General features: G+C 45.2%; 1 protein-coding gene across 2 annotated transcripts; it reads left to right on the top strand.

The window, feature by feature from the left end:
- The first annotated feature begins 1091 nt into the window (after window positions 1-1091).
- On the top strand, window positions 1092-18745 carry LOC125728369 (G protein-activated inward rectifier potassium channel 4-like). Of its 2 annotated transcripts, none has more exons than XM_049005359.1 (4): window positions 1092-1266; window positions 9443-9525; window positions 11265-12138; window positions 16406-18745. In XM_049005359.1, exons 2-4 carry the CDS (start codon window positions 9463-9465, stop codon window positions 16750-16752), a joined length of 1284 nt encoding a protein of 427 aa, XP_048861316.1. In that variant the 5' UTR covers window positions 1092-1266; window positions 9443-9462; the 3' UTR covers window positions 16753-18745. The 2 variants fall into 2 exon arrangements, with proteins under 2 accessions (XP_048861316.1, XP_048861317.1); XM_049005360.1 differs by having other exon boundaries at window positions 1092-1271.
- Window positions 18746-26799: the final 8054 nt, after the last annotated feature.

Raw genomic sequence — 26799 nt, 5'->3', positions numbered from 1 at the left:
TCCGGCCTTGATGAATGACGGTGACCCGGCACGAGCTCATCGTTGAAGAAAGCAGAGTCGAGTCATAAATAGCACGCCCAAGGCCTGCAGTTGCCTGGTTTGTGCGTGGGCCTCCTCCATATGGCACGCCCAAGGCCTGCAGTTGCCTGGTTTGTGCGTGGGCCTCCTCCAAATGGCATGCCCAAGGCCTGCAGTCGCCTGGTTTGCGTGTGGGCCTCCTCCAAATAGCACGCCCAAGGCCTGCAGTTGCCTGGTTTGTGCGTGGGCCTCCTCCAAATGGCACGCCCAAGGCCTGCAGTCGCCTGGTTTGTGAGTGGGCCTCCTCCAAATGGCACGCCCAAGGTCTGCAGTTGCCTGGTTTGTGCGTGGGCCTCCTCCAAATGGCATGCCCAAGGCCTGCAGTTGCCTGGTTTGTGCGTGGGCCTCCTCCAAATGGCACGCCCAAGGCCTGCAGTCGCCTGGTTTGTGAGTGGGCCTCCTCCAAATGGCACGCCCAAGGCCTGCAGTCGCCTGGTTTGTGCATGGGCCTCCTCCAACACAGAACCTCACATCTACTTCTGCATGAAGCTGGCAGGTACCTCAGAAGTCCAGCCCCCGTCTTTTTGTCTTCGTCTTGCACTCCACCTCCACTCCTCGTACTCTGACCGCCATCTTCCTAACCTTGAGGCTTTGTGCTCAGCTATGGTGCTACAGTGATTTATTGCAAAGTAATAAACTAATTTTTCTCTCTCTCTTTCTCTTGCTCTCTTTCTCTCTCTCTCTCTCTATGTCTTCCTCGTTATCTCTCTCTGTTCTTTCCCTCCCTTTTTGAAGCCTCCAACCCCTTCCTACATTCCAAGTGTACACGGTGTACACAAACACACACATACACACGTACACACACATACAGAAGCATACAGGCAGGCGCACACATACATACGCACACAGGGCACACACACAAACTTACAGGCTCGCACACACACACACACACACACACACACTCAGCCACAAAGGACAAATCCTGGGAGATGAGAGCTCTTGTGTGGAAGTGTGGAGAGAATGAGTGAGGGGGTGGGGGGTGCAGGGGAGGGACGGGGGGGTTTGTAGGAATCGCACACAGGCTCAGACACACGCGCGCTTCGCACGCTGACGAGCAGAGAGGCTCGGAGGAGAAGCTCGGGGGGGGGGGGACGGCAGGAGGATCCGAGCCGGGGAAGGACGCGGTGAAGCCGGCCCGGCGCCTGTGAGATGCGGACCCCCGGACGCTGCATCCTTCGGGGACTGAAGGTGAGGTGAGGCAGCGCCGCGGCAACGGCGGAGATACCGGGGAAGCGGGAATTGTGCTCCCGTTATGCACTTTCCAGTAACGGTGGCGGTGATTCATGGATGCGTGTGCCGGATGGTGAAGCGCAGGCAGCAGCAGCGTGCCAGTGTAACTCCTCTCTCCTCCCTGTCCTACGAGCGGCACTCGCTCCCTGTCTGTAGATCATTCTGCTTGCTTCGTCCCCATTATCCATCTGGAATTTTAAATGAGAGCTGCTACTCTGGTGCCAGCAGTATAATGCAGGACTTCTCCGAGTCGATCCGATCGTGCTCCGAGACCATTTTAGCATCAGGCTACCATCAGAGGCTGTTCAGTTCCACTCCCCGGGTGAAGAAAGTAGGGGATAAATCACAGAGTGGTCCCCTAAACGTAACTATGTGGGGGTGAGGGCTGTTAGTGACTTGTGATGAATTCACACAGCGCCGCCCTGTTGTCCATTCCGGGTAGGGCATCATCTGCCACACCAAAGTTACATTTCAGCTATCCCCAACAGAGCCCTGAAAGACAGACCATTCTCAATATGGGGGTCGCTCAGAATGGGAATAGCTAGTAGTTGTGACTATTAAACTTTTCCCTCGTTGTTCACTGAGAAAGCCTCCGTGTGGACTTTTCTAGAAAAAAAAAAAAGTGAGAGGGGGTAAACTGTGGAGTCACCTCTGCAAGTGTCCAGCAGAGAGGCGGTATTTAGGTAGCTCCTGGAGACGCGTGTGATGCGTTTAATCAAGCATGAGCCCACATGGGGCAGACAGAAGCCCCCGCCAACCCTGTTAAAGGGCAGCACTGATGCATCTGTCCCCTGGAAAGGCTCTGCACAGATGCTGCGTTTGACCTTGTAAACTACATTACAGTTAAAGTGAGTTTGCTGGGGCTGAGCTCCCCCTTGTCCTTAATAACCCCATTTGATAACTGCAGTATTCGCTTTTCCGAGCCACGTCTGCAAATGACATCAAAAGCAGTTTTACCTGTTTCGAGAAAGATGAGGATCAAGCCTATTGTGCAAAGACAGACCCTTAGCTAAATGGATCTAACCCTCTCTTTCATCCGCGGTGCGACTTTTGGCGGCTTCCTTGTTCTCAAGAACAAAAGGCACTGATTACGGATACCTGGTAATCCATCCTTCAATGAAATTTCCAAGTGAGAAAATTTTACACTAATTTTGTACAACAAAATATTTGAAGAGCTTGATTTACATAACACTTTTTGTTTAAGGGGAAGCCAACATGAATTAGGAATATATTACGAAAATGTCCTATGATTTATGTTTGCAATTGCCATCATTTTGCAGTATCAAACTGTATCATTCTTAGTTAAAACCCATAGATCAGACTGTGCGTTGATTAACGGGACGGTAATTGAAACCACAAAGCATCTGAAATACTTAATCATTAAATGCGTTTTCAATGGTGGCCCTTTCTGTTCGCTACACCCCTCAGAGTCACGAGAACACCCCCCGTGGACCTGGTATGTCGCCTGGCGTGAACGCCATTGAGCCCCCCCCCCCGTCTCTCCCACAACCCTTAAAGCAGAGCTGCAGGGGGGTTAGTGGCTACCAACAGGGCTTCGGATCCAGCAAGGTGCAATCCGCCATTAGCGTCCTCGAGGACGGCACTCGAGGCAGGGAGCCGTCTGTTTAAATCCTTAAGAGTGCTTCACTTCTCTCAGCCTCTAATTTATAAGCAGAAAAATAAAAAAATAAACAGTACGCAGTAAATGGAATGGAGGTGACACAGGTTCATTGCCTGGTTTAAATGGTCTATGCAAGATCAGCTATGGGGGGGGGGGTGTTCACAGATATGTCTTTATTGTATCGAGACTCAGAGAGTGTCAGAAGGGGAAAGGGTCGTGTAGTGTGGGAGTCCTGCAGTGTGGGGATGCAGTGAGGGGGTCCTGCAGTGTGACCGTCCCGCAGTGTGGGAGTCATGCAGTGGAGGGAGGTCCTGCAGCGTAGGGGTCCTGTAGACTGAGCATGCTGGAGGATGGAGGTGCTGCAGTGCGGGGGCACTGCAGCGTGATGGTCATGCAGTGTGAGTGCACTGAAGTGTGAGGGTCCCGCAGTGTGGGGGTGTCACACCTAGTCAAACGCAATCACTGTCAGACTACCTGTGCAGCCATCGTGCACGGCCAAGCTCACCAAACAAACCGAGACCGCATTATGTCGGCATTTTAATGAGCTTTAACGAGCCATCGACCTTAACATATTACAGCTCTGGTGGCCACACCGTCAGGCCACTCTTAACAAAGACTTCCGCATCCCGGGTGGATTCGAATCACCCAGGGAGACGCAGATTCCCGTGGCCGGTCGTTAGAGAGAGACGGAGGTAGGGGTGGGTATGACAGTGCAGGGCTGGGCTAATTAAGTGACAGTGGTTTTTGTGCTCTGCTATCTGGTGGCAGGCTGACGGCACTTCGGGGCGCTTGGGCACCTTGGGGATGAGCCTTGCACGGAACGCGTCAGGAATTCTAATTGGGACGGTTTGACCTTTGGCTTGTCCCACACGCATTCCCCCCCTCCCCCGAGACATCCACAGTCTCTGTCCCTGGCCATAAATCACAGCAAACAGCTGACGAGGCACCCGATACAAGGGTTCGAGATGATAGAGTGCCCCTCCTTTCTCTTCCCACCCCAGTATGTCACCGTGACAGTCCAGATGGGCGTCGACAAGCCCCCTACATCCCCCACCTGACATCACTGTTGCCTTGGGACTGCTTTCTTTGGGTTTTTTTTTCATGCATGCACCCCCTGCTCTCCTGGATGGAGATAGCAAAACCTTCACCGACTCATCACTTTCCTCACTGGATCCGTCCAACGAGCTTAGCCCACTGCTGTACAGTGCGTGTGCCTTATTAAAGTCACGTGGGACACAGTAACCTTCAAATGGTCGGTTGCATGTGGAGGGGGGAGGTGGGGTTGGGAAGAGGTGGTCCAGATCTGTTCCAAAACCGGGGCAGGGGTTAAGCTCACGAGCGTCTGCGCTGGGAAAACGAGAAGCCACTTACCTCCGGACGACCTTAAGGCGTCGGAACCAGGACCCGATAAGCTCTGAGTGCCGTCGTAAAGGCTGTGAAGTGGGTGGAAACTCTGAGGTTCAAGCGGGGGGGGGTGGGGGTGTGCTGCACCCCCCCAATCCCTAAAACCACTGCTCGGAGCAATGGATGCATTGCCAATCTCCTCCACCTCAGCCCCCGCCGGCCCCCCCCCCTCCCCCCCCGCCTCCCCCCCAGACCGTCATATTGATCCGGTACATCATGCGTACGCAGAACCCCAAAACCAGACGATCACTCTGGCCACAATCACAATGAGTATGCAAATGCGGCATGCGCAAGACAGCCTCACCTCCGAAAGTCAGTCACTGCTGTACAAATGCGATGTGAAAAAGCATGCGATTCTGTTTACACAGAAAAACAGATCCCACAAGCTTCTCACACGATAATCCTCAGCAGGAATAGAACAGGAGGGTGAAATAACATACGAAGCCTGTGCATGAGCCACAGTTATTAAAACAGCTTACAGGAAACACTCTTTTACAAGATGAGAATTTTCTAGAACGTTTATGCATTAATAGTCTTGCATTAATATAGACTGATTCTGGGACTTGAACCAACAACCTTAAGGTTCTAATCCATTACCTTAAGCTACACTACATTATAGCTACTGGATGCTCCTTATATGAAGGAATTATTTGCATGAGGAAAAAGCGATATTTTGATATTTTAGTCATGCCTTGGTTAACCTTGGTTTCTTACTTTGCTTTGTATGACCTTGCCGTTCCTGCTGGTCCCAGGGAGGTCTGCAAAAGTGGTATAGGAGAGCCCCTCTTGTACCGCACCAATGGCACAAATGTGGTAGCCCTTCAGGCTCTAATCTCCATGGAAAAACACGCAGATGCCAAGGCTGGTTTTAGAACTATCAGATATCGTTTGAGACAAAAGCGACATTCTGCAAAAACGGGGACAGAGATACAGGGATCTGCTGATGTTTTATCGGGGTCCTGCCCGGCGGCCGCTGAGGTGCCTGGCATTTGGGCTCTGAGGCCTGCCAGGCTGACTGGGCACGTGTTTTTCTATCGCAGGAGATTGCAATTGTCTTGTTGGGGAGCGCAGTTTATTCTTGGCGGGGCCGCGCTTTTGCCCTGGTGCCAGGCGTGAGAGAGCAAACAGAGTACCAGGCCACTGGGAACTTTTATCGAGCCCCTTGAGCACGGCGCCTAAAACATCCTGTTGTTCTGAGGGCGGCCTGATAAACGCCTCTCGCTTTCTTAAAAGGCCTCGATAAGGACTCTGGCCCCGCAAACGTGTGAGGAGCTTCTGCTGTATCGCTTTGGCCCTCCGTTCCTCCCCTGCCGCTCCTCTGGCTCCATCCAGTGAGAAACATGTCCCTAGCTAATGTACAACAGCCGAGTCCTCGGAAATGCGGTCTTGTTGGGCTCCGTGGCATGTTCTGAGGACTTTGCAATGAGCATGGAGGCTTATTTAACCCCCAGAACAGCTGTCTTAAGCAGAGAGAGGGTTACTACTGGATACAAACATATATACACACACACATATGTATGGGATATGCACGCATAAAATTTCTTATATTCAGTTACATGTCATCATTTAAAATGCTTATTTTTTGATGACTGACACTCCATCCAGGTTATGTCGTCCTGTCTTTTCTGACAAAAGATCCAGGTTCCCCCGGACCTTGTACTGGATATGCAGTGTCGATATTTGATAGATATGGACGATTAACTTCAAGGGTGTAGATTTGGATATGAACAGTATGGTGATGGTAGGGGGCGTGGGTTCTGTGTTGATTTTGGCCCTTTCCCATGTTGAAAACAAACCTGTTCCCTTGATTTATTCACATGTGGTTGTTGTTTTAGTATATATTAATATTCTTTAGGTGATTTTATGGATTATTAAATAGCAAAGAGGGTGTCTTACAGATTTCCACGGCATAACAGTTCGTTTGATGTACTGTTATTTTCGCCTCGGTAAATTACACCCTAAATCCTGACACCCCAATGACATTCAAAACAAACCACAGCTCTTTCTTTGTCTTCGAATATTTGTAACAGTCCTGAAATTGTCAGTGAAATAAGAACTGAAAGAATAAGATTAAGAACGGAAATTTCCTATTGTCTTTGCGTCTCTCCGTTTCATTTTCTCTGTCACCCGGTCGCATAGAGTACAGCGTAGGACCCACTGGGAACGGCAGTTAAAGTATTACTTCCTGTCTCTCTCGGCATCGAGTCAGCGAGGCGAAAATGAAATGAGACCGAGCCAGACGGCAGAGAGAGGCGTTGTGGGAATCACAAATGGGAATGTTCCTCTTGCTGCAGGGTGGCAGCAAAGGTGTGACAGCAACGGCCCCGTCTGCAGACAACGTTCCGTTACTCACGATGTGGCCGAAAGCCAATTGGAAGATACATCTTTGACTCTTCCTTGAGTCAGGTTCTTCCCCCGGAGCTTCCGCTAATATCCGAAGCCCGTTCTGTTACTCTACCGAGGGCCCCCGCTTGCGTCAGAGCTGGATCAGGAACGGCCCTCGCAGGGCGCCTCCGCAGGGAGACGTGCAAAGATGAACCCAGATGCTGCGAGCAGCTGAAGTTAATTGTTTTATGGGCAAAAATTAGCGAGCAGGAACTTCGTGGCCAAGTCGAGGGGGACCAATCAGAGTAGCGATCAGCCCTGCAGATGAGAGACGAAGGGTGAGAATGTCAACAATAATAAGAATGTTACTAATGTATTCAACTGGTACGCTTGTTAACGATTCAAATATCTGCAGAGCCGAGTTCAACTGATATATCAGCCAAGACTGAGGCTTCGCTAATTTATTAGTGTCAGTGGAAAATCCGCACAGATAATGTCTGTTTAAACATTTATAATGGGAAAAGGAGCTCTCTGTCTGGAGGAAACGCTGAGGGGATATGCCTGCTGCATTGTGATTTACCACTACTGGCCTGGGATTATTGGGAAATTTTGGTTGTTAGTGATTGACTTGGAATAGAATAGAATAGAATAGAATAGAATAGAATAGAATAGAATAGAATAGAATGTGATCCCCAGGGGAATTTGTCTTTGTGCCCACCCGGTCCAGCTCCCCATGAGACACACAGACGCATACGGCAGAGAGAAAGCTTGGGGGGGGGTCACCATGCAGGTCAGCCATCCTGCAGTGTCCCTGGGGGGTCACAGTGCAGGTCTGCCACTGTGTAGCGTCACCTGGGGGGTCACATTGCAGGTCAGCCACCGGGCAGCGTCCCTGGGGGGTCACAGTGCAGGTCAGCCACTGGGCAGCGTCCCTGGGGTACCTGGGGGTTAATAGCCTTGCCCTGGGGTTCGATGGCGGCAGCAGACTGCCAGCCCCGGGATTGTATCGCACTGCACAAAAGCTTTAGCAACAAAAGTGTTTTTCGTGAATAAAGCTCGTTTGTAACTTTTACTTTTGTGAAGTACAACCAACAGTATATTTAAATTTACTCTCATTCATGACCTCACGTTATTCATTTGTTGTAAGGTTGTAGTTTTTTCAGATAAGGTTACTTAAAACTAGCTTATTAAAATAAGATGTATATTATTTCAGTAATTTGTGTGTTTCTGCTATTTCTGATTAATTTTTAGCACCTTGCCATCGGTATTGGGGAGAAAATTGATCATTATGCCCCAAATGTGGTGTCGATGCTCCTCCTGATTCACAAAGATGGTGAAACCCTACAGCAGTATGCTGTTTAAATACCTCAGCAAGACTGCATCATTATAAAACATTTTAACCATAATAATACAATAATCCTTTTTCATTATTGTCAATATCGTAAAAATGTATGAGGCAAATAACCATTCATTTTAAGAAATGAAATCCCAAATTGAGAATTAATACAAAGATCAGCTTTTCCTGGAACAAAGTTATTTAGAATTTAAATTAATTATGAAACTACTTTTTAAATTATCCCCGGTCTGCCACACGCAATATTTGGCCAAAACACGAGAGACAACATAATCGTGTGACCTTTATTGAGCGCGTACACTGTGCACACTGTCTTGCACTTTGTCTTATTTTGCACTATAATGTGACGCTGTGGGGCCAGTCAGCTTGAATTGATTATGCAGGTTCCCAGCATGCCTTGTGGCAAGTTCGATGGGTCAACGAGGAAATGGCTTGCATTTAATTTCTTTTAACCATTGTATGACATCACTACCACATTAATTCAAACCAGTGTTTTATTTTAAGAGGCAATGGCACAGTAGTAATAATAATAATAATAATAATAATAATAATAATTATTATTATTATTATTATTATTATAGATCCTTTCTGTGTGGTGTTCGCACGCTCTCCCCGTGTTCACCTGGGTTTCCGCCGGGGGCAATGGGTTCCTTCCACTGTTCAAAGCGTGCAGGGCAAGTTGATTGACGAGCCTAAATTGGCCCTGTTATCGTGTGAGTGTGGCTGTGTGTGTGTTTGTGTGGGTCTGTGTGTGTGTGAGTCTGTGTGTGTGACTGTGTGTGTCTGTGAGTGTGACTGTGTGTGTGAGTGTGACTGTGTGTGTGTCTGTGAGTGTGACTGTGTGTGTGAGTGTGACTGTGTGTGTGTCTGCGAGTGTGACTGTGTGTGTGAGTGTGTGCGCCCTGCAGTGTGTTGGCGCCTGCCCAGGGTTAGTTCCCGCTTGTGTCCCTTGTTCCCTGGATAGGCTCCGGTACCCCCATTCCCCCCCCTGACCCCCATTGGGCTTAAGCGGTTACAGTGATGGATGGATGGATGGATGGATGGATGGATGGATGGATGGATAATAATAATAATAATAAAAATAACAGGACTTGATCCAGCAACCTTCTGGTAACAAGCACAGAGGCTTCCCCTGCTAAGCCACATACCACTACTGGCTGTACAATTGGACATAATAGTCCCCCTAACTGGCTACTACTCCCCTGTGCCATTTACTGTAAATAGTTGACTTGCATATTGTGCAGCACTGGCTCAGGCCTGGCCAATAAAAGGCGGGACTTCCGGTTGAAAGCGCACAAATTGCGCTATTCCACAGCATGACCCACGAGATCGGCCACAAAATGTTTGTTTGCCCGCACTTCACCTAATTGGCTGCTGTAGTGCCCCCTTGGGATCAATAAAGTTCATCTGATCTTGTTTTTTCTTCCCAGGTCTGCGGCTCCAGCTGAAGATGGCAGGAGACTCGCGAGTCCACACGGACCACGACATGGAGATAGGCGTGAACCCGAGGGAGGTCAGGGGAGTTCCTCACTGACGCCTTGCCATTGTAAATTAATCGAGTCCCACAGTAGGGCCTCCGTCAGCTGCCAGCGGGTTTAGGTCGTCAATAAAATGCATCAGATTTGGGAACTAGCAGAGAAAGTGAAGAAAACCGCTCAGCACCACCAAATCAATCCATGTGGCTCCCACTGGGACTGATTTGACTTAAAACCTTATGGTCCAAAACAGAATTTTCATCAATGCAATTAAAATAGTTTCCTTAGTCTTATGTTTCGCAATAACAGAATGAGAATCGTTTTTAAAACTAAACGTGCAATGGATTTTCAAAAAAGAAAGAAATTGGGCAGAGTGTGTGAGAGGATTATCATGCTGTATGTTGTTACATACAGCAAACAAACAATGTAATATATGTATGCTTGTTTTAAAGGGTTGGTAATTAATCAACCGATGGACCAGCTTTGTGAATGATACGTTTAACCTCCCCATGTCATTCGATAATATACATTCGAGTGCTGCTAGATACCTGCGCTGTGCTGTGAAGGCCTTAGGTCTCATTAAATCCCCCTTCTCACTGTTCTCACTGCCAGACTTATCGACTCTCACTAATGCCTGAATCAGGTCAGTCCAACCATCCCCAGTAACAAGCTTGATTTTTCAAACCCTACTTCCCAGTTTTTTTTGCTCAAAGAACTGAATTTACCAATTTGGTATGTTTTAAACGCATCTAAATCAATTGACCCTGCCTTGCAGCCATTGTTTCCAGGATAGATTACAGATCCCTGTAACCCTGTATAGGTCAAGCGGTTTGGAAAATGACTGAATGAGTAAATGAATAATTCCACTGACTGGGCATCTTCAGTTCTTGCGAATCGGAATCAGAAAAACTTCATTAATTCCTGCAGGGAAATAATTTTGTTGCAGTCGCTCAACAACCAGTTAAGGGAGAAAAGGGGAAAGTAAAAAGTAAGTAGGTAGGAGTACATGAATATTACAAACAATAAACAATAAGAAAAAACAATAGACCAATAAGTGTAGTAAATTTTCCAATGTACAGTAGTGTAGCTAAAAATAAATTGGCAACAAACCTGTGATCTTTCAGTGCCAGGATCTACGTGTCATGGCGGGTGGTTTCTGTGTAGAATTAGTCATTTAGGATATTAGGAATTAGAAGCTTTCATGGGGCTATTGGGTGAATCAATACTCACGTGAATGTCTGTGTGTGTGTGTGTGTGTGGGGGGGGGGGGGGGGGTCAGTGGGCAGGCTGGTTTTCACAGGGCATGGAGCATTAATGAGGGAGCAGCACAGCTGGGGGGGCAGCCCGCCTCATTGGGCCCCCGGCCAGGAAGGAGGCACATCGCACACCTGCATTCTTAGGGGCAAGTCACTCCAGTCGAGCCTGCGAATCAATGTCGAGCTCGTTTCAGTCTGCCGGTTCCTTTCTCAGCCCCCAGCTGTTGCATTTCAGTAGCTTAATCAAAACTACTGAAGCGCCAGAGGCAATTAAGCTGTAATAGTTGGTCAATTAAAACTGTGTTAGCAGGTCACTCAAAAAAATCATTTTAGGTTAGAAGATCCTGGCCCTGATGGGCTCCAGCATTAGCAGTTTGCAGGTCTTATTTCGTTCTGTGGAGTTCGGTAGCACTCTGCATCTCATCTGAGACCAAGGGTGAGATGCAGAGGGCGCACCAGACAGCTCATCGTTTCTCTAAAAAGGTTCCGCTTGGCTTATGCTGCTGCTCTTCTCTTTCTAGGTAAAGAAACTCCCTAAGTACCTGAGAGAGCCCCAGATAGCCACCGACCGCACGCACCTGATCGCCGAGCCGCCGAAGAAGCCTCGTCAGCGCTACGTTCAGAAGGACGGCAAGTGCAACGTCCATCACGGAAACGTGCAGGAGACGTACCGCTACCTGAGTGACCTCTTCACCACCTTGGTGGATCTCAAGTGGCATTTCAGTTTCTTCATATTCACCCTGGTCTATGTGGTCAACTGGCTTTTCTTCGGCTTGCTCTGGTGGCTCATCGCGCTCATCCGGGGCGACCTGGTCCATGCAGATGAGGAGGGCTGGACCCCATGTGTGCAGAACCTCAACAGCTTCGTTTCTGCCTTCCTCTTCTCCATCGAGACGGAGACCACCATCGGCTACGGCTACCGTGTGATCACGGAGAAATGCCCGGAGGGCATCATCCTGCTGCTCGTCCAGGCCATCCTTGGCTCCATAGTCAATGCCATGATGGTGGGCTGCATGTTTGTCAAGATTTCGCAGCCCAAAAACCGGGCCGAGACCCTCATGTTCTCGCACAAGGCCGTCATCTCGGTCAGAGACAACAAGCTCTGCCTCATGTTCAGGGTCGGGGACCTACGCAACTCACACATCGTAGAGGCCTCCATCCGCGCCAAGCTCATCCGCTCACAGCAGACCAAGGAGGGCGAGTTCATACCGCTCAACCAGACGGACATCAACATCGGCTTTGACACGGGTGATGACCGCCTATTCCTGGTGTCCCCACTCATAATCTCCCATGAGATCAATGAGAAGAGCCCCTTTTGGGAGATGTCCCAGGCTCAGATGGAGAAGGAAGAGTTTGAGATCGTCGTCATTCTGGAGGGCATGGTGGAGGCCACAGGTAAAGTTACCGCTTATGGTCATTTTAACGTTTTACTTCATTGTAAAGCAACCATTCCAGACCACGGCACTGACACACGATGGTTTTAGTGAAAATCACCAGCCATTTTCACTCTGTTTCAGTCATATGCAGCTTTATTCGTTTTAATGCATCCTGGTTTGCTATGGCTTTGTTGTTCCCACCAGTCATCATCCGAACTTCTCAAGAAATAAATTAAAGAACACTAGATGCAGCCACGACCCCCTCCCTCTTATCTCCTCAGCTGGGACACCTCGGCCCATATTGCAAGAGGCATATGGCTATTTGTCCTAGAATGAAATCTGTCCAAGAAGTGCAAAGATAAAAGTATCCATATAAGCTAGTTTTGCACAAAAACAATTTGTAAAGTAGTTAACCACCGAGTTTCACAGTACAAAAATCATACAAATGAGAGCTTCACACTCGGATAGGATTTTGTTCATAACTTGGTGATTATGCATCTGTGGAAATATTTTTTAGCTGAATACTACTTCTGATTGCTGTGAAAACAAGGTTCTTTTTCAGCGTGGATGATGTCGTATCATTTGGTGCCCAATGCCATCAGGTGCATTAACAGGCTTGCACTCCTATATGTTTGTATATTTCGACATCAAAGCAGGGAGTTTGTGGATGTGACTGAAAGGAATGTGCTATTTGTTTAACATACAACATTGGGAACATACAGCTGGAACTATCAGGCGATGATGTGGAGAGGAAACACCGCCCCCACCATCCTCTGAAAGTACATCGGCTACGCAGAAATTCATTACTTTTGTGAAATCCCAAATCAGTGCTAGAAACCTTGAGCAGCCTCGTACAGAATATTGATTGAAGAGAGCTATTTACTGTTTGCACAGCCTCCAAAGTAATAAAGAGAATTTATGACGTTAACCCTTCAAGGCATTATCAGGCCCATGCAAAGCGGTACATAAACTCTGCCAGGCCAAAAAAAAAAAAATCGCATCCTATTCTTTTATTCTTTTGTGTCTCCTCTGTTTTGCCATTAATCGAAATATCAAGTCAAGTCACTTTTTACTGTCATTTCACAAACATGAGATGACATTGCAGGAACAAAGGACAGTTGAACAATAATCACTGATCAGAAAATACTGGGGAGTTAAAAATTATAATACGGAACAGTACAAAGCAACAACAATGCAAATAATAAAGTAAACATCAGTGCATGACTGCGTATATGCAGTAGGCAGTGCCAAATAAAATCACAAAATAAGAAAAAACACTGTGGAGCAAATAGTTATACTGCAAGTAATGTATTATTACATCAATATGACTAAACAAATTACCCAAGAAGATAGACAATCATTTTTCTCACTAGCTCTGCTTTGTAATATGTAAAGTCAGACACCTGCACCAGCAATTCAACTGAAGGAATGGTCTTCTTCCGAGGAACAAAGAAAACAGCCCAGATCGTTTGCTGTAAATATTTTGGCTTCAGCTTCTCATTACTTTTTAATACATTTAAGATTTTATAGTAATAATAAGCATCCTTCACTACAAATAAGGAAAACTGGACCGTGGCTGGAATGTGTTACGGGTCCAGTTGGATATTGTCCGCATTTAGTCCAAACACCGCTGGGTTACCCATGCAGGAACCTTAAAGAGGCAGCACTGCATTCTACCCCCCCCCACCAGAGAGGCGGGCACACAGACGCATCTGAGCTGGGGGAGCCGGGTTCAAAACTCATTCCTAGGAAGCGGGAGCCGGGATTGCGGGGCCTCACGTAATGATTGGGGTAGAGATGCTTTAAACGAAAGCAAGGCAGGGAGAAATGGAGACATTTGAATGTCATTTCTGGGGGGCACCCAGAATATCTGGGGGAAACCCCATGACAACACGGGGAGAACATGCAAACTCCACACACAAGGGGCGGGGCCATGGTGGAGAGTCCCAGCGGTGCTGTGTCATCCATCCATCCATCCATCCATTTTCCAAAGCGCTTATCCTACTGGGTCGCGGGGGTGGTGTGTCATCTATTTCAATAAATCTATTAAAAAATCTATTTAAAAACAGCAGATTACAGCCAAAGGCATCAATTCTCCAAGAGCATGTGAACTGGCCTTTACCAGCCGAAACAGCAGCTCACCACAGAACTAGACAGAACGCCGCTTCAGCAACTGATGAATTGGACTCAAGGCTCTCATTACGTTATTATTCCACAATAACGGCTTCCTTTCTAAATGTGATTAAGACTTAACACTATCATATGAGGTCATGTAACATGAGGGCACAGCTGGGTTCCTCTTGCAGGACAATGTTAGACTCTAAACTTCCATTTGTCTCCTGGAACAAACAAGCTTGTTTATATACTGTAGTCTGTTATCTCAATGTTATTTAGGCAAGGACGACGCTGAATGTGCCATTTCTGTTGCTCTGGTGCCAAACGGTGTATAGCTAATTTCCTTCTGAGAGCCACACAAGTGACTGATGCTGCTGGCTTTACTGCTTACTGCCTCTGGAACTGATAGCTTGCAGTGAACCGCAGATTCAATACCAGGGACTCTCTCAGGTCCAAGAAAATATCCCGGCTTAATAACTGTAATTGTAAATTGTAAATAAATAAACAAATAATTAAGATAATTATATGACTGCATATATGTCCCCTTTGGAATGCTCATCACTCCTTTATTGCGATTAAAATGTATGACTCATTTTGCGTTTATAACTAAATGAATCTTCACCCCAAGACCTCAGCTGCTGAAAGTATGAAACAAAGGAAACAGATGCGAGGAATGAAAATCCTCAAATTAAATGAGATAAATGAAATTTACTTCACAGTTTGGATTTAGCCCCTATGTGTAATTTAAGTCCTTAAAGCATTTGCATACCCTTGTCCACTAAATGATTCGCCGTGGGTTTACATTGTAAAACTTCCTGCTCTGACTTTTCATAAATTGTTTTGTGTGTTTTCTTCCGGAAAATTCTCAGGATGGATGAAAGCGGAGTGTCAACAGCCTCATGGCATCAGTAGACACTAGGACTGTATTTAGCTGCTTACAGGAGTCTTTGACAGCTCCACAGTTCACCCTACAGTCATACAGATAGATTGATGGATTATTTATTTACTGTAGCAATTAACTCGAATTAACTTGTTCAATCCCTTAACTATTTCTGCACCTCAGGTCAACTATTCATTTACTGTCTGGCAGCAAATAATCCCCACATCATTTTAGTTGAGTTATTTTTTATGATGCTACTTGTTTCGGAACCTGTTTGAGTCACATATAAGTTTTAGCTTTTAGCCGAACACAGATTCATCTACAAATATATCAACATTACAAAATTTTCACAGCTGAAATTCTTTGTCTGTGCATTTTGTTGACACAAATAGCACCAAGAGATGGTGATAAATGTTTTTGTCATCATCAAAGGCCAACAGAAGGAGGTACAAATTTTCCTCGGCTGTGATTTTGTGTTTCGGAACGTTCTATGTCCCGCTAGGCCTTTGTTTCACAGAAGGGCGTCTGTTAATTTTCCGCCCTTTGAGGCATCGCCTTTCTTGGAGACGTGCCGTTCTATAGCCATGAATCATTGCGTATGTTCACATTTCCCCATGATGGCCACGTTTGTTGTCACAACACATTCCTCACAACATGCAGCCACATGGCGGGAGTCGTCACGGGCCGGTGTTTTGCCGAAAGAGGCACTAACCTGTTAGAGCCGCTCCATGATGGCGCACATCCATACGAACCTTCAGACCCGCGTGGACCCAAACACATTAAGCCTTGACACGCGCGGGATCCCCAAAGCGTGACTATCAGCATAAAATCGATGGGTCTTGCAAGACGCTCCTGCATGTTCAAACATCTGTCATCCGCCGGCTTTGTGCTCTGCAGCGTGCAAAATTCTGTGGTGAACGACAGCGTGAAATCGCCACAGATTCGAAAGATAATAATATCACCGATTTCTGGAATTGTGCGGTACCCATGTCACTTCCATTTTCTTCAAGCATGAAACAACCTTATGGAAAGAGTCATTTAATTAATGTATCATCCACCCACCCATTTATAGCACTTCCATAAATTAATATTAATTTACAAAACATGCATGTTTTCAAATGCATATTTGCTTTACTGCAAATTAGGTACATGGTTTATGATGTTACATCTTTAGTTATTCCCTTAGTAGAGGTTGAAACAGCTGAATCAGCAGAGGGTAATGAGCCTTCCTGTGTCTCCTTCTCCACACCCCACCCTCACACCCCCTTTCCGCTTTCCCTCTCCCTCGAAGGAATGACCTGCCAGGCCAGGAGCTCCTACTTGGACACGGAGGTGCTGTGGGGTTACCGTTTCACGCCCGTGCTTTCCTTGGAGAACGGCTTCTACGAGGTGGACTACAACAACTTCCACGAAATCTACGAGACCAACACCCCGTCCTGCAGCGCCAAAGAGCTGGCCACGGCCCTCCGTGAAGGACAGCTGCTCCCGCAGCTCTCTCTACTCCCCCCGGAGCCCAAAAATTTCTCCCTGAGTCCACTATCCACTGTGGACCCCACTTTTCAGGAAGACGACAAGATAGAGGAGGGGGACAGAGGAGAAACCAATGGCTCTGCAGCCGCACTAGAAGAACAGGCCTGAACCTTCATGGACAGACGTACTGTAGGACGATGCTAATCCCATAGCAAGCTTCTGTCATCACATTTCTTGCAGAAAAAGCAGATACCTCAGCTTGGACCAGCTGTCCACCTGTGTAGGTTGTGATTTTGAGAGGTGGGTTTGATAGAAAAACCTGCTCATAAAAACATTTTGTATTTTCATTAACATATCCTGGATTTTCAAGTCAACTTGCAGCTAGGAAAGGCTGCATTACAAAACACGGGTGTGACAGCACGGTGAGAATTTGAGTGTGACAGAGGTTCGTTCATGAAGTGAAACAGACGAAAGTGGCCAGTTGAAAAATTTGTTCTGTTGCATATATTGACCCCTTTGAGTTTGAAGTCTACTTTAGTTTGCTTTTGTAGTGCACCAAGGACCTTAACCCAATCAAGCAATAGTCGTACAAATCTTAAACCCTCCCCTCAAACATAGGAAGAATACAAAAGATAACTTCAATTAAAAATAAAAATGAATGACAGTTAACTTTTTATCAAGACAAATAGTTCTAGAATCTGGAATATGGGATTGAATCTCATACATTTCTATAAGCTGGAATGATGGCTAAAGAGTCAAGAGTTATCAAATCGAGAGAAATATCAAGTAAGTTAGGTGTGTCCTGCCCCCAGTCTTATTCCAGTAGGTTTTTCCATTTTCATGGTACATGAGCACAAGTAACCCCCCGGGCCAAATGATGCTGGTGGAAGTTTGACTTTGGCATGGTGACATGCAGGGGACGGCTGTTTGTACACCGAGTCCTCGGGCTTTTGCCGATGACGTCTGTTTCTGTGATCGCATCACCTCCCTCTACAGTGCGACGTACCTCACGGGTTCCGTATCTCAGTGCGGTTCAGCAGTCTCTTTGGGTCCTAGCAGCAGCTGCAGTTCCTTAATCCCTCATGTCCTGCACGGCCATTTCCAAGCCCCCCCAAGCAGATTTCATGCACTAGTAATACAGGGAATTTAGTAAAGCAGGCAGATGCAGTGGAAGCTTTAGAGGACATCTGGTACAGGAAACCTCATGCCAGTGAGTGTTCGGTACAGACTTCTGCTACTTAAGAGTTCTGCAGTCCCTAGAATATTTATTAATGTTTATGTAGACAGCTGCTCTGCCATTGTACCCAATTACACTGTCATCACAAAATTATGTCCACTGCAAGGTCTTCCTTCATTTGAAACATACAGTTAATGTGGCAGTAAGGTCAGCTGTGTGCTACAATGGAAATTAAACCTAAAACAGGGCATTTGCTTATTATGTAACTGAGCTTTTTTGTCTGTCATATGAGGATATTTCTGTGCTGACTTGAACACGTACACCTGACAGATGTAACATTCGGAAATCTAATTTCAGGTTTTAAAAAAAATCTGATAGTACATCACAGAATCCAATTTTATTTAGTCACTGAGGCATTTTTTTCTGGTTTCCACACTTGGCAGCAAAATTGAGGTGTAGCTACATTAAAAGGTGAAAACTCAGGTATCATAATGCAAGAAACCACCCCGACTGTGTATCTCAGAGCCAGTCGTGCCAGCCTGCTATTCTAATTGTGCTCTTTAAAATAGATTTTTCCTGTAATTAATCTCTAAGCAAATTTGCAAACGGCGAAGATGAATAATTAATGGATGGAGTACTGAATAGATGCATGCGGAATAGAGGTACTCGAGTCTTTTATGTACCAAAAGAGTCACAGCACCACAACTTAAACATCAGCAGAATAGCAGCTAACATGCAGTGACTGTACGGAGTGCTGCCCAGTGGAGATACATACGCTATTTCAAAATCACGGCAACTCACAATAGGAAGCGGAATGGAAAATGTACTACTTTTGCTTAACTGTACGATTTGTTTGGAGTTTGGTATTACTTTGTTAGTTATACAGTGTTTAGCCCTGGAGACCACTGTGGGAGAATGAACCGATTGATCTGTGTAATTATAAACACAATTCATGTTACCAATAAACGGAGCCAGTTCAGACCATCTTCTTTGACTTTGCATTTAATAACTAAAAGTTAGTAGTCTCTTATCCAGAGCTAAATGAACTGAAGGAGTATACCGCATTTTCTGAAAGCTTATCGCAAAGCCCCCCATACAATAATGTGCTTGGAATCAGAAAATTTATGACGCCTGACTTCTTAAAGAACTGATTGAATATGGCTGGAGTTTTTTTATACGTTTTGCTGAATGTTTTGCAAACTTTGGCGACGTATGCTCGCCCGCACTACACTCGTACGTAAAATGAAGGCTGCAGGAAACAAAAATGCCGCAAAAAAGGGCGCTTGTCACATTGCCATCCAAACAATTAGTTTTTACAAAAACTATATTTTAATAGTTGCGCTGATTTAATATAACCATATTAAACCACCGCTGTAAAAACACAGGCCTACAATCGTATTTAAAAACGAAATATATTCCTGTCTCAGTTGAATGCACTTTTGCAACACACACAACTCGACAGCATTTGTACATTATTGATCTACCGAAAAAGAATACGACAATGATGTATATCAGAAATAGTTATACAAATGTCTTAGTGACATTCATGTCTTTAGTGTTTTCCGTAATTTTTCGTCAGTTGAAATACGCTTCGATTTTGTCGATACTGCGACAGTTTGCGGACATGAGCACTTTTTTTCTCTCATAACAAGAAGCGTATCACAAATGCAGAATAATGTCGTCCACGAGCATGCATGGAAACTGCAGAAATCATATGTATGCGGGGACGGTGATGGAAATTAATGCGATAATTCTTCCATCCCGAAATGAAAACCGAGTTGTAAAACCTGCAAGGTACTGATCAATAATTCATGGACGCATCGGTGCAACGAACGTAGATACCTAAAATGTTTCATGTATTTATTTGTAGGAATGAATAAATTATGATCGTATTTGCCCATATTATATGTGTGCAAATTTACTTGAAAGGACATATTAATTATAATATATGTTTAAAATATAAATGGATTCTGCATGGTTTACACGACGAATACTTCCAAATGTTCCAAAATGTTCCATCTTCCAAATGTTAGATTTTAAACTTTCAGAAATGATGAATGAAGACTGAGAGTGAATAAACACTTTCTTCCACTGTCTGTTAAGGCAATTATGCCTGTTACTGCGCTGTATCAGTATTCATTTGGCGTTAAAAGGACAAGTGGGGCTGTTTTAATTTCTAGGAAAAGGGATAGTGAACGCAGCGGCTATTATGCAAAACATAGTGATGGTAGTTAATTTTCTTCTTCGTTGCAGGAAAGCAGAGGCTGACATGTCTGCCATCTCCCCCCGCCAGGGTCCCATCCACGCAGTCACCCCAAGGCTTCTAATTATCGGTGTAAGAGGGTCACAGCAGCGCGCGGCATGTAAACAAAGCAATTAGCTCGGCAGCGAGCTGACGGGGAACGAGCATGGAAATTAAGGGCTTTGTGACAAGCGGGAGAAACAAGCAGAGAGGGAAGTCTGATACAGAAGCATCATTTTCAAGATTAGCCAAATGAAAACATTTATAGGTAAGAGACGACTGCCAAGCTGCCAGTTTTGTTAATCTTGTCCTGTTTCGACGTACCTAAAGGCAAATATGAAATGTCTCCGAGGTTGGAAAAAGTGGCCTATACTTATAATTGTTTAACAAAGAACTTGTTTTATTATTTTGTACTTGTTGGCTATGGTGTTTTTGAGGTACCGTGAAAAAAATAAGTAACTAGAATGATATTGTCATTCATCCCATTCAAGGTGTCCCCCTACCTTGTGCCCAACTGCTGCAGCCCCCCCCCCCCCATCCCATTAATAAGTAAGCGGCTGTACGATGGATGGCTATATCTGTTAAAATATAATGTCGTTATTGTGCGTCAATGACTAGAGGTTCAAATAAGGCGGGGAGGGTGGTGCAGTATTGTTGTTTACCTGTCACCCCAGTACTGAACATGTGTGCAGGATACTGACAATGAAAAAAACAACCCCCCTCCCCCCTGGGTGAAATTATAAATGGTAATTCCCTGTTACCCGTTTCCACAAAATGGTTGGTCCCACTTAAGGCTACAGCTTATCATCCTGGGGGCGCTAACGCTCAGCATTTTTGTTCTGAAGTACCAACCATAAATGCAAATGAAAACACACATATACGTTTACATTTATGACACAGCTACGGAGGAACATCCAACAAAGCAAAAACTTAATAAGACTGTTCAAGTACGTAAAGAGTCGTCGTAATTAATAAATAGAATTTACACTATATTTGTATCTGTCTAAGTCTTTAAAAGGAAGCAATTCTAGCTTTGTTGCAGGTGTTTCTTGCCACTGGTAGGGATCAACCAGTAAACAAAGAACAGTCACATTAGAATTTTAATAAATTCACTAACCGGATGCAGTTACTAGCACAGGGACCCTTGTCCACCCTCGTGGATTTTTATTAACAGCACACAGAGCAGTTCAGTCTGTGTCTGATTCCCAAAGCATTTTATTCCATATTATTGTCCTGGGACGACATTCCTGGAAACCCGGAGCAGCATTTATTAAGCTGTTTTTATAAACAGGGATTTAAAATGCATTTATGTATTTCAGTTCATTATAAGCGTAATGCAAATAGCCGATTTAGGGATTTACAGTGCAGGAAGGCCTCCGTTAGGGATTTACAGTGCAGGAAGGCCTCCATTGCCTGCAGGTGCCTTGGATGCTGTGGTCACTGGAGATGGTGCGGGCATCATTATTTGCGACTGGCAGGTGCTAATGAATGGAGAATCTGGGAACAGTAAGGTGGGGGGGACAAGGAAAATAGGGTGAAAAAGGCAATACTACAAGAGACCCTTCCCTGGACCAGGGACACCAAAACCAGGTAATTAAGAGGGTGTCTGCTATCCTAATGAAAGGGACCTCTCTGTCTCCCCGTCCGATATCAAAAAAGCATATAAACAGGGGCAGGAGGCCAGGCCGAGCGAGATGGAGGAAATCTGCCATCAGGGGACATCATACGAGAAGCAAAGATTAATAAATTAAAAGTTGGTGCGAGAATTAATTCAGCATCTGTCACCTGCACAGTCTGTCCTTCTCTGTGTCAGCTGCCGGTGCTGGACTAGGCTCTCTTATTTACTCACTACAGCCTCACGCGTGGTTTACACATCAAATAGACACACATACATTTTTAAATTCCACCTTCTCTGCATGCTTCATGTTCAGTAAGCCATGAAATAGTAATGGATGCCTTTTTTATGGCATTTAGAAATGGAATGAAATGCGATTTCATAAAGTGTTTTATCACCTCCTGATTTGTAATGAAAATCGCATTTGCTTTTGAGGGGAAATGCGTTTATCCGCATATAAGAGCGCTACAGGCATGCAATATGACACGGTAGCACACACGCATTGGGCAAGGCGCATGCTATCAGCTAAACGCTAACAGGTTTTAACGGCGACGTAAGGCCCCCATTACTTACATGCCTTTAATAGACTTTTGCTAACAACACTGGACAGTAGTCATGGTGCTAGACATTAGCACAGCCTTTGAGGTTGTCGTGAAGGGATTTTGTGGGAATTACACCACTCATCATATGCTATGATATTTTCAGGATCAAAATCGAATGGCCAACAATTGTGTGATGCATATACATACACTAGTTTAAAATGCAGCAAATACCATTATTCTGTTCTGAACTGTAAAACTTAAAATCAGCATGACCTTGGTAGTAAAGACGAGTTTGCCCCCCCCCCCCCCCCCACCTCACACCTGAACCTTGCTTGCCCTTTCGTGAAGGGATGATGGACACCCGTCATTTCAGGCCAGCAACTGACATCGTCCAAGAGACTCTGCCAATGTATAGGAAAGCCTGATGCAGTTACCTCAAGGAGCTTGAGAAGAAGCATGACGGTGGGTCAGGGGGCTTCGGAAGAGACCTCAGACACTATACAGCAGGGCTCAATGAAACCGAGGGATGACATAAACACCAAGGATTGGGGCCTAGTACCCCGAGAGCATGCAAAAGACCAGCAAAAGAAAGAAATGATGAGATATACACTGATCAGCCATAACAATAAAACCACCGAGAGGTGCAATAAATAACATTGATTATCTGGTTTCAGTAGCGCCTGTCAAGTGTGCCGTTGTATATGAGCCAAGTGAAGTTATTTCCTAACGTTGATATGTTGGGCAAGCGTAAGGATCTGAGCGTGACAAGGACCAAATTGTGATGGCTGGATGACTGGACTACCACCGAAATTACCTACAATGGGTACATCAGCATTCGAACTGGACCAAAACAATAAAAGAAGTTGGCCTGGTTTGAAGAGTCACATTTTCCGTTACGTCATGTGGATGGTGGATGGTGCACGTCCATAATTATCCTAACTAAGAGATGGTCCCGGGATGCACTATGGGTTGAAGGCAAGCTGGCAGAAGAAGTGTGATGCTGTGGGCAATGTTCTGCTGGGAAACCTTGGGCCGTGGCATTCATGTGGATGTTACTTTGATATGTACCACCTACCTAAACATTGTTGCAGACCCACCCCTTCATGGCAATGGTAATCCACAATGGCAGTGAGGATAATGTGCCCTGCCACACTGCAAGAACTGTTCAGGAATGATTTGGAATGGAACGTGAAAGAGTTCAAGATGTTGACTTGCCTTCAATATTCCCCAGATCTCAGTCTGATCGAGTGTCTGTGGGATGTGCTGGACAAACAAGTCCGATCCATGGAAGCTCCACCTCATAACTTAAAGGATTTAAAGGATCTGCTGCTAATGTTTTGGAGCCAGATACCACAGGACACCTTCAGAGGTCTCATGGAGTCCAGGCCTCAATGACTCAGAGCTATTTAGCCAACCTACACAATCTTAGGCTGTCAGTTTTAATGTTATGGCTGATCAGTGTATATGGCAAAATAAAAATGAAAGGAAACAAAACTCATCAGTAAGCAAACACATAACCCAGCAAGCAACTCTCTTGCCAAGTAGTCTCTCAAACAGACCCTAGCTGACCCTATTTATCCTTAAGTGAGTTAACACATGTAATTAGGGTCAGCTGGGTTTCACCACCATTTGTTGGCCGGGATTGGTGATCTGTTGCCACGGTAGACAAAACTCGGCACCACGGCATTGCCGTGCCTGCAACCAGCTGAGAGTGGGGGAGGACGGCGATTCCGCGGTGCAGCGGTACGTGATGCATCATACCGCAGTCAGGACTGTCTTCGGAGTGACTTCCTCCTTGGCAGGGCACGGAGTCTCAGAGGGCACGTAGTTTCGATCACGTGATTTAGCGTGGGCCGAGCTAAAGTGCATCTGCTCTCCGGGGCTGCAGTGCCACTGCCTTTGTTTACCGACGTCCTGGGCTCACTCGAAATCCTGCAGCAGGTCTCCTGCGACGCAGCCCCCATCTGACGTGGGCATGCTGACAGACGCGGAGACTCAGGTTTTTTTCTAGAAAGTGCTGCAGTGTGCTGTTTCTCTAACATATGCATGATATGGATTCTGGCTCAGATCAGACCACCTCCTAATATTTAATGCCTCACATTTCCCTTGGGGTACATCTTGCATAAGATTGCTTATGAAATTATAAATTCAGGACAGGACTTCCAAGGACTAATTTCATGAAAATATATTAAACATATTCTATATATACAGTAATGACATTCAGTAAAACCTCCCACCTTTCAAATATTACGTACTTGGGTGTCTACTTTTGGTCACTGTCTGTACCCTTGACATCTGAAATATTTATTTGTATGTTGAAAATTCAGTATAAGCTCCATTGTCTACTGGGAATGGGATCAGGGGTCATTTACTACTTGAGCTGTCTAAGATCCACAGCTTTTCATCCAAGAAAGTGCTTCAACTTTTTGGTGTGTAGGCGGTATCTCAAGTAAGCAAATGTGTTTCCCGACAAAAAGAAAACGGAGAGCCGAAGCCATTCAGCTAATCTACTGAGGTGAATATTCAGAACCTTTAGCTTTTCTGTCGCCGTTGTATAAAAATAAAAAAGTCACAGCCATCAAACTTTGCCTCCAGTTTTTTTTTTGCAGATTTCCATACACCAAAAATAACAATCTCTATCAGACAGCTGGGTTTAAAATTCTAAGCCTTATTTATCAGTTAAATGCAAAGTGACAATGCAAATTGAGTTTGAATTAGTAAACTGAGTTTTACTTAGAGCGCATTATGTCTTCCTGTGAATATTCAAAACTTGTAAACATGCTACCGGAATCAGATGGACACACCGTGGTTAAAGTGTTGTGAAGGAGACATACAAGCTCTGAATGCTGCAAATGTGCATCTCTGAAGTATAAAAGGAAGGTTTCTTTCTGTGACTGTTTTGCTAATGGGTATGTTCGACTTGCCACCTCACCTACGATGGCAAATGATTTGCTAGCGAGATGCTTTGTAAATGATTGACGTAGAACTCTGTATCCTGTAGAATCAATCACATCTGGGAGTCTACAGGAGTTTAAAAGATACAGGATAAGTGATGATGGACGCATGAGATAGATGTTGATGGATATCTTTGGCCACCACTGACTGCAAGCCAAAGCACATGCCGGGTTTCTCTTTGAATTCTTCTTCCTGATTCGAAGCTTCAGATTTTCGCAGATTTATGAAAAGGGGAAACCAGTCCCCTACTACGGATATTTGTTTTTATTCAAATATTAAAAGTATGGATATGAAAATTTTGGAAATTAATGCAGTGAGAGAGGGGGAGTGACCAGAACAATTATGTGACATGGGGATCGGCTGGGGAATGAGCAATTATCCTCATTTAATGAGGTCGATCAAGGCACTGGGAGTTCAGTCCAGGTTATTGGGGGCCAAAAACAGCAGAGAACAAGTTATAAGTATGTCAGGAACAAGGGCGATTGAATTACCAACGATAATCATGGTGACATAACTGTCCCTTCGAAATGGACAGTGATTCCTCTCTTGATAAACACTTTGAAAACAGGCTCAAAGCAGTTTGTTGATAGACCATATTGCCCTAGTGTTAAAGGACCAAAATAATAATTAATCTTACTAAAATGGAATTATTAAGTAGTTTGTTCAAATATGTACCCAGTGTAATAATATGCAGTATGACATTCTTTTTTCAGTGGGTATCAGATATGACTCGGGACAGGTGACATGATAATTCCGCTCAGAATTACTTATCTAAAGACTTTCATCTTGGGTTCTGAAATCAAACTTAAAAGCTGTTCCAACTTTTCGGATTGTGTTCTCTAGCTTCAAGAACAGCGACGAGGCCAAAATCAAAGGTACGAGTTCTGAGCGAGACAGGGGGGGCTTTGGAAGCTGGTCGGGCTCTTCTGTAGCAATGGAAATGAAATGCACTCATTTTCAAGCAACCGGTACAAAATTGTTTTTAATGTCTCATGGGAAAAAAAATCACATCATGTAGCACACATTCATAATGAATTTCTTAATAATGGAGTAAATTAAGACATATCGAATACATGTCAATATTCCCATAAAACTGACCAGGCTGAATATATTTTATCTGCAGTAGGAAAGAGAGCAGAAAGTGTCTAGGGAAAATCCATGTATAAATTAAACGCACTGAAAGTGTGCTTTCAGAAATTGCTGAATATTAGCTATTCGGTAAACGAAGTTTGCGTTTTACAGTTTCCTATTGCAGGATATTTACAGTCACTGCTTCGTTTCTGCCCCCGTCACAAATTCTGGAACTCGTTTCATGAAGGACAAAATGCACGTCGTATTTAAATGACATGCTCAGTAGCCAGTATATTAGGTACACCTGCCTGCTCATGCAAACAGTGAATCATGGGGCAGCGTTCAGCACACCGACAGGGTCACGACATTCACTTACTGTTTCATTAAGCATTCGAACAGCTAAGACGGCTGATATAAGGGATTGTGACTGTTAGTGCCAGATATGCTAGTTCCAGCATCTCAGAAATGTCTGGGATTTTGACGCACTGCAGTGTGTAGAGTTTGCAGTGGAGGGTGAGATGAATAAAACACAAAATAATAGCTCGGTACAGCAGTGGAGAGCGGAATGGCTTCTCTGAACACACAACTACACCCTTCAATCTACCCTGGAGGC

This window comes from Brienomyrus brachyistius, unplaced genomic scaffold, assembly GCF_023856365.1.
Source record: "Brienomyrus brachyistius isolate T26 unplaced genomic scaffold, BBRACH_0.4 scaffold265, whole genome shotgun sequence".
NCBI lineage: Eukaryota > Metazoa > Chordata > Actinopteri > Osteoglossiformes > Mormyridae > Brienomyrus > Brienomyrus brachyistius.
Note: the sequence above shows the minus strand (reverse complement) of the source record. Positions and strands in the feature narration are given on the sequence as shown.